This window comes from Filicampus tigris, chromosome 10 (assembly GCF_054856515.1).
Source record: "Filicampus tigris isolate MCC_2025a chromosome 10, RoL_Ftig_1.0, whole genome shotgun sequence".
Lineage (NCBI taxonomy): Eukaryota > Metazoa > Chordata > Actinopteri > Syngnathiformes > Syngnathidae > Filicampus > Filicampus tigris.
The window spans coordinates 16,002,421-16,017,274 of record NC_141226.1 but is presented as its reverse complement, the minus strand read 5'-3'; the positions used below and the strand labels follow the sequence as shown (position 1 = coordinate 16,017,274).

The window sequence follows — 14,854 nt, the reverse complement described above, 5'->3', positions numbered from 1 at the left end:
AAAGAGAAACAAATATCGTTTCCAACCCGTCCAATGGCCACAGCTCAGCTCACAGTGAGGCCATGTTCTCGCTCACCTGCTGAATTGGGAGTGGAAGGGGAGTTGGCCTGGCTGCCATGCGCAGACACACTGGTGGCATTGACCGCGGTCCTCGCCGCGTACATGTTGGCCTCCTCCTGGAACTTGCCGATGTTTTTCTTGTAGCGGATTCTCTTGTTTCCAAACCAGTTGGAGACCTTAATCGAGGGCACACACGAGACACAGTGCCTGGATTATAACTCGCGTTAGCGTTAGTCCGCACTGGAAAGACCACTATGGAGCCACAAATGCGCTACGTTTTCTTCAACTTGACAGTTCTGCTTTTGTCTTTCAAAAGTGCAATGTCAAAGACTTAGGCCATCACTTGCTCTGTTGCTTTAATGATTTTTTTCTGTGATTTTAACAACAGTACACCGCATAGTAGACCCCATGCATCTTTTTAGCAATTGCATTCCAAATAGGTGTAGCCATTTCTAGGGTAGATAACTATATTTGCTAAATGGACATCAAGCCTCACTTTAAGGTAGTAGAACAACAGAATTGTATATACGGAGTACATAGACTGTATGCACTACCAGTCAAAAGTTTGGACATGTTTTTAGCATAGCATGAGAAATTGTGTTTAAACTTTTGAATGTTAGTATATCGTCGCTGTCCGGTGAAAAACACTTATGTCCATTGTTTTCAACAGAATACTGTATGTAGAATATACTGTATACACAGTGGACAGGTGCATCTTAATAAAATATAATCATGGAAAACCGTGAAATTTATTTCAGTAGTTCAATTCAATAAGCAAAACTTACATAACTGCAGATTCACTACACAGAGTGACATCTTTAATTATTACATTTTTTTTGTTCTAATTTCAATATGTCGAAAGATGACGGAAACCCCAAATTCACCATCTCAAGAATTCAAACATTATATAAAAACCAAAAATAATTTTAACTATAGAAATTTGGCCGGAAATGGCCTTTTGACAAGTTTTTTTTTTTTTACTGCTTGAACTACTGAAAGAAATGCACTTTTCGATGAGATTCGAATTCATGAAGATGATCAGGATAGTCACGAAAAAAAAAAATGCATTCAGTAGAAAAAAGAAAAAAGAAAAAAAAGGACATGGTGAAAAAGTGTGGTCACCTGTGACACTGTGATGCTGCATTTCTTGGCCAACTCTTCTTTGGCCTCTTCACTTGGATAAGGGTTACTGAGATGGGAGTAAAAGTACTCGTTTAGAATCTCTGTCGCCTGTTTGTTGAAGTTCCTCCTCTTTCGCCTAGAGCAGGAAATAGAACTTGAATTACTATTCTGCGTACAGTTTTGTAGCAACAAAAAGATACTCAAGGACCAATAATGCAGTATTACTTTGACCACTGTATTTAAATGATTAAGGATGAGTGAGAAGGTGTTGCCATGGTAACGGGAGTGATGCTATTGTTCCAGTTGGTGCCATTGTACGACCAAATGAATTTATTATTCCCATGTTAACAATAATGGGAAAAATCTGATGTGAAAAAAATATACATGAAAAAACAACACTGGTCAACGCATTTTTTGCAAATACATTTTTGTAGAAGATTTTTTTTTTGCGCTGATTCCGTACCTGCTTTCATTTTTTTCTGTACACATCAAGGTTTTTGTAATAAAAATAAAAATAATAATAATAATTTAATAATAATAACAAAATATGTAATATAGTGTTAGTAATACATTGAGTAATATTTATGAATGAAGCGTTTGGTTCAGCAACAGGTATAATTTTTTCTGAAAGGTCACAGCTACAAATGACAAGGCATGGTAAAATCTGTATTGCGCAAGCGTTAATAGGTCAAAATGAAAATACCTCAAAAACCTGATGCGCTAGAAAAAAAAGTGAAGACATTTTTTAAATAAGCGTCATCCCTGCTTAAAATTTGCTGCTGACCAGTGTAATGTAAACGTATATTGACGTCAACTTACTAACATGTAATGACTTTCCATTTTAACAATAAGATGGAAAAAAAAAAAAAAGATTTTGCTCAAGATAGAAGCCCTTGGAGCAAAAGACCTTGCGCAAGAATGCGAGGCCACGAGGTGAGAGCGGACCTGGCGTCGAGGAAGCGTGAGCGCAGGATCATGACGGCCTCGCAGGTGCTCTGCTTGAGTTGCATCTGGATGGAGCTGAACTTGCGGTGGATGATGCTGACCATGCGCTCGATCTCTTTGGGCGAGATGGGCCGCGTTCGAGACTGCTCCCGCAGCAGGTTCATCACGTGGGTGGTGAACTCGTTGCACGCCTGCAATCACAAGACGGGCAGGCGTTCGGAGAATATTCCCAGGTTGCGCCTTGATAGGGTATCGTTTCGTTTCATGTAACAATCGCGGGATCCGTCACTCGGCTGCATTTTTCTGGGATTTGCCATCATAAATATTGAACAGGTTGAACATTGACGATTGTCGGCCATGAGGGTTTACAGAGCAGATTACAGGATAATGGCTCTGGATGATTTTATAGGCATAGTCATTTTTAGGATTAGCGGTGATTCCATCAGGGTTTGACGCTACCGATCATCCATGAGTGTGATTCCGATCACATGGATTAGATGGGCAATTTCTCAAATTTGCATCTGCTCACTACCGATTACTTTAATAATCGATTCATCTGTCCATTATTTTCTGGATTAATTCCGATCACATGGATTAGCTGCGCATTTTCAAATTTGCAGCCGCTCACTACCGATTACTTTAATAATCGATTAATCTGTCCATTATTTTTGGGATTATTTGGTTAATTAGATTAAAAAATTGTATTCTATCCATTTGTTTTATTATACAAAAACAGGACATTATTTCAAATTGACAGTGCAGAAAATGCACAAACGTGCTTGGCAGCAGGTTGCAAAGTACAAGTCGTGGTTGATCGTTTTTGTGCTCGGCAATGAAAAGCATTGATCGACATATGTCGATCGTGTACTTTACAACGGAAATCGGTCGATGACAATTGGTGGCTGATCGATCTGAGCACCACAAACTAGGATGCATGTTTTGTTCAATGAAATATTGAGAAGAATGTCATTAAATACTCACATTGTTCTAAAAGTGGCCTTTCTACCACTTTGTGCCAAAATGCAGTTTTGCAATAATCCTTCACACAGCAATGAAACTCCAACATTCTTGAGAGAGGTAATAACATCCTACAGTATATTCAATCAGCCGACACAACGTGAGATGCGTGACGGCAAACAAAGGCGGCGCTGGGAGTCGTACAGTGGCGGTGCTCGTGCGCTTGTGACTACGACAAAAAAAAAAAAAAAAAAAAATGACGTCTTTGAGACAAGTGAAGGGAAACGTAAAACGACAGCAGGCTTTCAGCGCCGCGCGCGTTCAAGAGGTTTTAAAGTGCGTCTCTCCATCCTCCGCGCCGCTCGTTCCCTCCCTGCCTGAATCAGTCACCGCGTGAGACTGCAAGGTGTCTGCTGCTTGTCAACACCGGGGTTACGTCAGTCAAAGTGACGCACCGAGCAGCCGTTTTGCTAGCGCGCGCACACACACGCGCGCACGTGCCCGACACAACCCAGTCATACGTGTGCGTGCCGGCGCTAGGTAGCGTGGTGACACACGCACACACAAAACGGCTCAGGTGTATATTGACTTTGACAGTCGGCGATAACTCGCCGTCCTCTGGAGAAGATGACAAAGCCGCAACGGCGCTTTGACTTCCCCGGGAGTGACGAGACGTTTGAGTCTTTGGAGAGCAGCGGCACTGTCACTGATGTAACAGCTGGCCGCGGTCCAGGTTTTACTCAAACGTCCCTGAAAAGCTTGACTTTGAGCTTGAATTTTTTTTGTCACTTCTTCTGATCAAAGTCAGCAAAGGCCCGATTATCGGATATGTCTGAAAGATTATCACGAGCGATTATCCTGTGGTGTGGGGTATTGCGAAGATTCGGGCAAGATCAAATAATCGGCCGAAATTAGCTCTGTTCAAAATGTGTCTGCCAATTTTGGGGCGGATTTTAATGTATTTATTTTTTACACAGGAGCACATTACAACCTGGGTGGGCAACTTCGGTCTTCGAGGGCCACTATCCTGTGTGTTTTAGATGGTTCCTTCCTCCAATAGTTAACCTGGATTTAAAAGCCTTTCTACTTGGGCCTACCTTCACTCTGTAGGTATCTTATTCCACTTGCGTGCAGCGTAACAGCTAAATGCTGATGCACCATGTTTGCTTGACACTCTGTGCTCACCACTGACCCGAGTCTGCTGACCTCAGAACCCGACTGGGTTTATATTCCGTGAGCATTTCTTTTATGAATTCGGCACCGAAGCCGCTGGGTGATTTATAGACCAGAAGCCTGATGTTAAAATCAATTTGACATCTGACTAAGAGCCAGAGTCAAGTCTATATGTTCTTATCTCTTTTGCTGTGGTACATTCTACTACAGGAGGAGACTCATGTTTGTCAACACACATTTGCTCCTCATCATACAGTACGCGGAGTCGCTCACATTTCAGTTAAGCTGTTCACTATTGCGCTGTGTAGACCAAGCTTCAGCAAAGGCGGAATGGTGTCATTAGATGGCGCAGGTGTGCCTAATGTCGTGGAAACTGAGCTTATATTCACCTCTTGAAAAGGTCAGCTTGCCGACTCTCTGCTAGAAGAGGTCAGCGGCGGGCTGACCTCTGACCTCGCGCCTCGACACACATTCACAATCGACCGTGGCAGCTGCTTTGACCCGTCTGCTGAAAATCAAAGCCACATTACTCTGGTTTAATTTGGTCTTCGGTGGGAGGATGAGGTGCAGGACAGAGCTTTAACCCAGATTAACCCATTATTAAATTTGAGCACACCACTAATAGTCTACTTGTACACAATTATTGGTTGCAATGTAGGGATGCTCATTTGACTGGGTTATTTGGTGTAAAATTGGCAATCAATTATTATTAAATAAGGATAAGTACCAAAAATGAATAGATGTGTTGGAAGAATGAGTGTTCTGAACTCTCGGAATGTTCTGAACTCCCTTTTCAAAATCAGTCTTGTGTCGAAGATTGCTGCCTGGAGGAGCTGTTTCACAGCTGATGTCATGTTGTTCTTCTTTAAACGTTGTCCATGCATTCTGATAAATGGGCCCGGTTGAAACATACACCCTGGCCTGAATACACTGGTCAACACAGTTTTACTTTTTTTTTTTTTTTTAATTCAGAGATGCGATGATAATAATAATAATAATCACAATCATCATCATAATAAAACAATATGCAATATATCTAGTAATATTTATGGATTAAGGGTTAAGTTCAGTTCAGTTTTTTGGGGGGAAACGTGATAGCTGTAAATTACAACGCGCACTAAAACCCGTATTGCAAGCTTTTACAGGTCAACCTTAAAAACAAATATGAAGTTATCTCAAAACCCTGATGTGCTAGAAAAAAGGTAGACCTTTTTGACATCTGCGTGAAAAATACTTACTAGGGACACAAAGCCATCTGTGATTAAAATTTGTGGTTGACCAGTGTTATCGGAGTATTCATCCAGTGGTGTGGAGTGTGCCAAGTGAAGATTTTCACTACGGTCTGCTCAGAAAAAGGTCAAGGTCCGTATTTGTTCTTACATCTGTTCAATATTTATGAAGGCAAATCCTTATGTACGTCATTTTGTTGTCATTTTACAATATAAATGAACTATATATATGTATATATATTAACATTGCGTCGCCAATACATTATCACCACTTCAGATCAAAACATTTGTAACAATAACACCGAGACGTGGTGACTGACCAATTGTATAAAATATAGATTTGTAAAAAAAAAAAAAAAGAAAAGAAAAAAAATGTACAAAATTGTGACATATGAGGTTTCAGCCTGACGCCAGCAATGCACGCAATATATAAGAGTTGTGCAACTGTCCAACAAAAGCCGATTTGATACGTATCTCGATACGCTTCAAGGACATTACATTATAAAGTGGTAGGCTTTCATTTGGTTCAATTTTCACCCATCCCTTCTAAATCAAAATTAATTTTCCGATTCAAATTGGTTTACGTTACGACCCTAATTAAAATTTTAATTCATTTCAATAGAGGAAACTGCTCTGATAAATGAAGTAAATTGATCAAACTCTTAAGTCAAGATGCCACTGTTTATAAAACATTTTGATGTCGAAACTATGCATCAGATGTATTTGTTTTGGTTACAAGGAATACATTCCCGCCCACTGAAGGCTTTCATGTCTGGCCAGAAGAACAGTCCAGCTGGAATCTTCCCAAAAGGAATTAAAGCTAATGAAATAATAAAATGATTCAGCTGATGCGATCATTTTATTTCGCTGCGGTCGTCTCCGGCTGAGCCAACTAACCGCTTGCTATAATTTGCTGTCGTCGCCCCTCCTACCTGTTCATACTTCTCCAGCTCCGTGTGGTAAATCTGTCGGATTTGCGTCAGCTTGGCCCGGTAGTCGGAGTGTTCCGCCGAGTTGTCGGCGCCGATGCCCCCCGTGGCCGCGGCCGCCGCCGCCGCAGCTGCCGACCCGCCGCCTTTCTCAGGCCCGGCGACGCCCTCAGCCAGCAGCATGTTGTCCAGGCGCATCAGCTGAGGATCGGGAGGTTCCTCCTCCTGGGCGCCGCGGATACTGAGCACTGGGGAGAACACACAGCAAGACACGGTGGCGTCAAAACAGTGACATCAACCTGACAAATTGTCACTTCAGGTAAAGCAAGAAGAAAAAAAAAAAAAAAAAGACAACGTTTTACAACGACTTGGGGAGCGTCTTAACCATCTTCCGTGTCAGTCTAGCAAACGATCCTCCTTAAAATATGGCCGTCATTTTAATGGATCAAGTCTGAGCCATAAAACGCTGCGGCTTCAGACAGGCCGGCAGCTCGGTGAGATCATAAAACGATAATTTCATCGATTCTGACGATCATTTCATGTAAAAAAAAAAAAAGAATGAACAAAGCCTTGCACCAGAGTTCGTCTTTCATTGCGCTCCTTATGCTCAGACTATGTTTAGTCTCTGGCTGACGGCTTTATTGGCTTGTCTGGTGGTATTTAAAAGGCACGGCACCAATCAAACATATTATGCTGCTATATTAATGCAAAGACACGCTGCTCAAATTCAGTATATATACTTTAAAGAGGGCAGAGCTAAAGTTCTATATTGAAGAATCTTGAGGGCCGAATCATAAAAACAACAAACAATCAAAATTGATGATCCTAAGTGCTTACGGGCTGAGGAAACACTTTCGAGTGCATTTGAAAGGCTGCACGGCCGCACGCAGTCCAACCAACATAGAGCATGTTGTCAAGCGAACGCAGCCCTCAGTCTGACGTCTGCTCACACTCGCGCCGAGGTGAGAGCGCGTTTGAACCTGTCGTCACACGCCCGCGGCCCTCAACTAACACTTGGCCGGCGTGACGAGGAGGGCCAAGCACAATCATGACAAAGAAGAGATGGACGTGCGAGCTGTGTGTCCAGCAATGCACGATCCCAAGAGGCTGCTCTTGGAGCTGAAAGATGCCATTTTACTGTATAACCATACCACCACACTCACTGGGCACTTACAGTCAACAAATTGTGTTTTTTCCCTCCAAACTAACAAACATATCATCTCAAAATATAGATCAAATATCAATGTACATTAGTAAATGAACTAACAGCCATCACTTTCCGTAGGCGTAAAAAGCAGGATAACATTAAATAAGCTTCAGTAAAAACTAGGCTGAGCTTGAAATACTTCCTGTTTTCACTCTTCTTCTTTCAAATTCACAGTGTACGACTAAATAGTCTGCTTTCTTCTAGTGGTCGACAGTGGAATTACACACACAATAAAGAGAAGGCAGAACAAAATGCAGTTGCGAGCTGTACAAAAAAAAAATTAACTAAATAAAATCGTAGAAATAGCGATACCATGAACATGGAACCTATAATTGAGGCGGATTTACTGTACAGTATCACAAAATAAGAAATGCTACAACACTCACCAACCACAATTAACACACAGTACAATTTGAAATTAGAATAGCACTTGTTGAAACCAATACTAATTTGGATGAGCACTTATATGTAGACCATCATAGAGGCGGTCTGGAAATCTGCATATGGCTGCATTTTGACATTATACATGTTCATGGAAATATGAAGAGGAATGTAAAAATAAATTTAAGATAGGCAAATTCTGGTAATGCTACATCAGGAAATAATGTCTCAGTTCGAACATTGGTTTCTTTTTTTAAACTCACATTAAAAAAAATGCACGTTAGTTTCATTGAAGATAATTTTTTTTTCTCAAATTTGTATTTTCCATAGGCGTGAATGGTTGTTTGTCTATATGTGCATTGGTTGTGACAGTCCAGGGTTTACCTCACCTTCTGCCAAAAGTCAGCTCGGATAGGCTCCAGTTCACCCGTGGCTATATGGATTTTTTTTTTTAACTCTGATGCATATTCTGATATTTTGCGAAATAAAATTCCAATAACCGATTAATTAATCGGTCGATTGATTATTAAAAAATATATATTGAATAAAATAATTTATATTCGGGTCCCTTAATTCTTAAAGATTACGAAGATTATTATTATTTTATAGATTATGAATTACAGGCAGAACATTTGACTGTTTTTCATGCCTTTTAATATTTGTTTAACTTTACAACAGTGAGAAAAATCTCCAAAAAAAATCTGCTGATTTTTGACGATTTTCTGGTTGGTTTGAATGTCATTGTAATGTGTTCATTCAAAAACAAAACAAAAACAACGGAGAAGAAGAAAAAAAATCGGACAATTTTTGCTTATTTTAAAAGAGCTAATCTTCAATCGGCCAGCCGATTAATCTGACCCTAATGAGGATGATGTTAACAGAATAAAGAAATTCTTGTTGAGGTTATGAGCATCCTTCTGACAATCATAAAAAGGCCAGAATATTAGAAAGTGCTCACAGTTCACCACTGTACAATAGAATCACAATAATAAACATATTGTTAAATAGATACACCTGGGATGCCATCAGTCAAAAGTAACAGCTGTCTTTGTAAATGCAGTTTGTTTGAATTGTCTGTCACGTCACAAAGTGGTGAGTGAATTTTTTTTTTTTTTTTTTATTGTCCTGCCTCTTGCCGCCACCAGAAGGCTCCCTCAGTAAAGAAGCCGCGCAGGCTGTCTTCCTGCCAAGGTGCCGAAAAGGGAAAAGGCGACCAGGTGCAGCCCTCCATTACATCCGCTCGTCTTCAAGGACAAAGACAAAGCTGGCGCCGCTTGTCCGCTTTCATCCCGCCGTGTTTTGAGCGGGACGGTGCGATATAATAAGCAGCACATCCTGAAGACGACGACGAGAGTAAATTGTATTGTTCTCCCGCCGTGGCCACTCACAGCGGCGGCTCTTTTGTAATGACGATGTAAGCCGGAGTCGCCCCTGTGACCTTTGTGGCGAGCGGGGGGTCCAGATGGAGAGCTCGTCTGCCCTCTTTTCTTCTTCTACCCTTATTTTTTTTCCCCACTGCCTTCCTCCTCTTTTTCTCCTCAAGCAATATCATCATCCATTCGCATCAGCTCCAACACGCGAGCAAGCTCGACTCGAGAGGCAAATGTCAATGGCCATCAGACGGCTGGAAAAGGTCAGGAGTTCACACGGGGGGAGGCGCACATGCACACGCAAGTGTGTGCGTGTGTGTGTGTTGGCAGACATTTTTCCATGTGAATCACACCAGCGGCAGGAAACGCTCGCCAATTGGATGCTGACAAAATAGCGGCACATCCCGACCAGAGGGGGGAAATCTAATGAGCCCGAGAGTGATTTATTAATTCCCTGCCTTCCGACTCCCAGAGTGCACGGCTAAAAGCATGAAATGGATTAAATAAATACAATTAATAAGGGGGAATCAAACAATCCGCTGCGCTGCGTATAATTACCCTCGCCACAGCCATCAGCTTTATTTATTCCCGTCGGCTAATAGCAAAGGAATCGATAAGGCCTTAATGCCAGTCAGAGTGCGCCTTGTGAACTCTGCAACCGCCGAGCGTACATTAACATAATTACCTGACACAAGCACAAGTGGCCCTATTACAATACATCACATGCGCGCGCTTGCATAATAGCGCAGAGAGCCTTTTTATTGTGCGGCTCCATACCGACTGCCTTTATTTCATAGGGCCGTCGCAGATTAGTATCTATAAAGGGAAGATGGCCATCATCTCATCTTGATCATTACCGACAGACTTAATTGAACAATGAGAGGACACGTTCCCCTCTTTCTCCCGCGCCCCTCCTCCTCCTCCTCCTCATCTCCTCTTTGCTCTTGTATAATCCCCCCCCCCCCCCCCCCTTCCTTCCTACTATGCAATGTGGGGCAGCCGCTTCCACCCTCCCCAAAAAAGGCAACACATTAAAAATGAATAAGCGTCATAAACAATCCTCCAGCCGTATGCAGGAATAATGAATGGAATTCTAAGAATAAGCCTTTGTTTCGCTTATTGACAAAACTAATTTCTGCTGCTTTACTCCCTTTAGAGCTGGCTGGCATCCACCGCCACACTGCCTGCTGCGTGCAGACAACGGGAGCGTAAATAAACAGGCCGATTAAGCCACCCACACAGGGAAGCATCAAGGTAGGCGCGCACAAACACACACACACACACGCCGCACTATAGCGCAAGGCGAAAACACACACTGGCCGGCAACCGCCTCCACGAGAGCGCCTTGAAATAAAAACATGTTTAATTAACGATATTGAAGCACGGTGTCACAATTAGGAAGATGTACGGCCAAACGAGGCAGCGGCCGTGATGGAGTCTCCTCGTCTCGGACTGGCAGCAGGCAGCCGACGCTGGACTGGATCCATTTCCCATCAATAGAGTAATGCAATATACTCTGCAGGAAGCCGACGAGAGCGCCTTTTGCATCCTTCCTCGCCGCGCTCCCGTCCCGCTCACGTGACCCGGCGCTGGCTGTGCTTTCTATTGATTGTGTGGGCACACGTCATCTAGGGTTTCAGCAGTTAATAAATCAGGGCTGCTCCTGACACAGCCGCTCTGCGAGTGCGTGTGTGCGTGTGTGCGTGCGTGTGGGCCTGTCACGGAGCAGTCAGCAGGAGTGAAAGCGACAGCCACATGATAATGTAACATCACCACCATTCATCCCTGCCACGCAGCATTCTGAGACAAAACAACAACCTAGAAACCTGAAGAAGGAAGGAAGGGTGCGGGGGAGGGGGTTCGGTTGGGGGGGGGGGGGGGGGTTGTATTGGGGGAGCTGCGTGTGATTTACAGCAGACATGACAAGTATCACTAATACAAGTCCTCGCCTCCGTGCTCCACCGGGGAGTTCAGCATCCGCTCATCTGCATTTGCTACAAGCACGCGCCGCGTCATCCCTCAAAGTGACCCACGCTGGGACCAAACTACACTCAGATAAGCCGGGCTATTATCATTGCTGGCAGTACAGTGACGTTTGGATGTATGCACCTTATTGTCTGCAGAATGGTGTCAAACTAAACTCAACTAAATAGACAATTTTGTTAGGATGCCTTTTTACTCCAGCCACAGCATGAGATGCACAAGCGAACGAGATTTTGGTTGACCTTAAAGTTTTCATTGACACTCTCGAGCAAAATGTTTGAAATATTTTGCCCCATTTAATGTCATGAAAAAAGCAGAAATGTAAAACTGCAGCATGACAATTTCAAAATCTGACCAGGGGTCAAGTCAATCAAAATTGAGCATTACTATACTTGTAATTACACGATCAGGATTTTGGAGTCATTGATCACCAAGTATAAAAAAAAAAAAAAAAAAAACACAACCATACACACTGATCCATAGAAGGCAAACCCAAAGAACACGAAAATGAATATGTGCCATATTACATCCAATTTGTTGTTTATGTCTTTTTACCGACTATGATTGCCATTACCAAAGTAGCGTTCGCACAGAAAATCGATGGCCCCAAAACTCGCCTGCAATGTCCTGAAAACGCAACATAGTAGCGGTCGGGATGTAGATTTGTGGTATGTGTCAATGGACTCGGGGGAGCGTCTCGTGGCCCAAAATGTTCCCTCCATCACCAGGTAATGGAAAACTGTACAGGCTCAGTACACAAGGGCACAGTCATAAAGTCGCTCTAAAACAGCTTTATGTTTTATCAGCCATCTCGAGTATCATGTGCAGAAAGGGAGCGTTGTATCTGACACTGGGCGGGCACGAGGTGTGTGTGTGTGTGTGTGGGGGGGGGGGGGGTGATACCAAGGACGAGGAAAAACGCCAAAGAAATGCTTAGGGACAAGGAGCGGGTGGGGGGGCGGGGGCGAGGAGACGGGGATGGCGCAGGCGAGGAAGGGGCGAGAGCGACGGAGGGAGAATGAAAGGCGAAAAATAGAAATGGAATAGGAAAGCGAGGTGTCAATTAAAAAAATGAACCCCAGTGCATTTGGGAGGTGACAGCTGGTGGGAGACGAGCTGACAGGCATCACATTAGGCGGATTTGGTGGCCGCTCCCCTCATCCCCTCTTTTTTTTTTTTATCCCCTACCCCCCCCCCCTCCATTCGCCTCCTTCTCGCCGGCTTTCTCCGCCGATGATGGGTACTTTCGCATGCGTCTGCGAGCGAGGCAAGAACTCAGCTTGGTGTTTTCCAGAACAAGTTCCCCCTGCAGCTACTCCTAATAACGGTAATTATCGTCATCATCACGGGCCTAAGCAGGCCAGTTTGAGGCCCGAGGGGCTGGCCTGATAATGAGGAAGCCAGTGCCAGAGGAGAAGACCATTCAGAACACCGCCTTGCCACCATAGCACTGCACTCCAATTTACCCCCACCCAAAAAACCTTCATTAAAATAATTCATTGTTACATCAGTATATATACTAGCCCCCGGCTGTCAGTCTTTCTCAAGGAGTCTTGAAATAAAGATTTCAGAGTCTGTGCTGTATGAAGTCCTTGGGGCCGCGCTGGAAGCCATAGATGAGAAAATTGTGAGCTGGCAGAGACAAAGACTTGTCTATGGACCAGGCAGAGGTAGGCATTTTACAAAATGTTGCTGGTCCATCATTCGTCATCCGTCGGCGGCCGGGGTACCCGTACGTCATTTATTTTTCGCGATGAACTGAATTGTAATCGTCAGTCCGAAAGTTCGTCTGTCAGAAGTCCCCCTCCACAAAAACGTCGGAAAAACGGGCGTCCGCCAGAGACAGACTGACAGTTAGTGAGGAATACATTGACGGATGAAAACTCACTTCTGTCTTTCGTTAGTACATCTTAGGGCTGCTCGATTAAGCGATTTTGAACCGTAACCGAATTTTCTGGATAAAACGATGTTAAAAACGTTCAAATGGGCGCGTTTGATTTTGTTATATCTAAGTGGAGCCCATTTGTACTTTCTGTATTGTGTTCTGTTTGTACGTTCTCTTCGTATTTGTACTTTCCGTTACACTTCCCTTCGTATTAAGATCTCTGTTTTCCGGTGGTTACTTCCGTGTTTGTTATGCGGTCACGTGAGTAGCGCGCTCAATCCAATTACTGAAATGCGTAAGCGATTGTCCCCTGGCCGACGAGAAAGTGACACACGTGGGGGATTGTTTGCTGCAGGAGCCGACTATCTGAGCCGACTGCCGAGTGAGTGAGGAAGTGAAGTGGAGCGTATGCTCAACTGACGGAATTGGCCAGGTCGATGGTGAGCTAGGAGCCCAGGATTGAAACTTGGAAATTGCCTGGAATAGAACTGAACCATTCTGAACCATCCCTGCTCTGGTCGGGCTGGTAGGAGGCTACATTTTAGTCAGCCGATCCCCTTCATAGAACTTAAATTGACTGGCATTTTGAGTTCAAGTTCAAGTTTAAATAAAAGACATTCAAAAATATTTTTCATTATTTTTTATTTTACAAAGAAATTGTAATCGTAAAATCGGGTTTGAGAGAAAATAATCGGGATTTTCTTATTAGGCAAAATCGAATTGAACTATTTCAAAAGGTGTCTTTTCATTCGTCAAACGTCAACAAAACAGGCGTCCGTCATTCCGTCACTGAAAGAAGGAACAGCAAAGTACCGCTCACTCATCTGACTGACTGGGCCAAATTCTCGATAAATCGTAACTTGAGAACTACTGTATGTCTGTGCAGTTGAATTCATATACACTGAGAAGTAGTGTTGTCCGCAAGACCACACAATCTAAGACTAAGGCTTGCCTGAGACCAGAACCCGGTAAAGCACACCATAAGACTTTGAGAAGATTAGGAAAAGATTCTTGGAAAACTATCATCACACTCCTGCTCACGTTAAAACAAAGTTAGTCACAACCTGGTCTCGGACTGAGACTTTACAAAGACTTTATAAAATTTCGCAAGATCACTATTTTCAGGCATTTTTGCTCGCACAACGCAAATGTTTCCCATTAGTTTCCTGTTTCCGGGTTTGTTCGAGCTCATCTCTTGGTTGTTGGTTGTGTCCCGTCACAGCTAAGACTGAAAGACTTGTGAGAATATCAAACACGTTTGATATTGTCGTGAGGCCAAGACTGGGAAAGGAGTGATATAAAATAGATGAGATCACCACCTTACACTAAACGGTCAAGATGACGGGAGCGCGCCGTGACTCCAGTAAAACCTCCTTCTGACTTTCAGTTTTAAGGTCTGAGACTGTGAAAATGGTTCGGTGTAAGCCCAGCTCAATGAAGGACCAAGACTTTTGGGAGTCAAGACCAAGACGAGACCAAGACCATTAACTTGAATTAGACAGCCAAAAACATGGTCACGAAAACCGTCATTATGAAGGGGATCTAGTAACAAATTGCTTGAACTATTTGCTGTCTGACCAAGTGCTTTTCCTACTTATCCTTATTGTCACACC

At 43.3% G+C, this 14,854-nt stretch overlaps 1 protein-coding gene across 4 annotated transcripts in view; it reads right to left on the bottom strand.

Annotated features, from left to right (window-relative positions):
* The window catches only part of LOC147141052 (pre-B-cell leukemia transcription factor 1), a 72,986-nt gene that overhangs the window by 9,320 nt on the left and 48,812 nt on the right, over positions 1-14,854 (bottom strand). For 3 of the 4 annotated variants that reach the window (XM_086042440.1, XM_086042436.1, XM_086042437.1), the window contains 4 exons: positions 6,419-6,663; positions 2,128-2,318; positions 1,183-1,318; positions 77-236 (listed from right to left, as the gene is read on the bottom strand). In XM_086042440.1, coding sequence (XP_085898566.1) covers positions 77-236; positions 1,183-1,318; positions 2,128-2,318; positions 6,419-6,663 — 732 coding nt within the window. Of the gene's footprint in view, positions 1-76; positions 237-1,182; positions 1,319-2,127; positions 2,319-6,418; positions 6,664-7,589; positions 7,705-14,854 lie in introns of those variants that run through there. The other variant, XM_086042438.1, reaches the window with a different exon arrangement.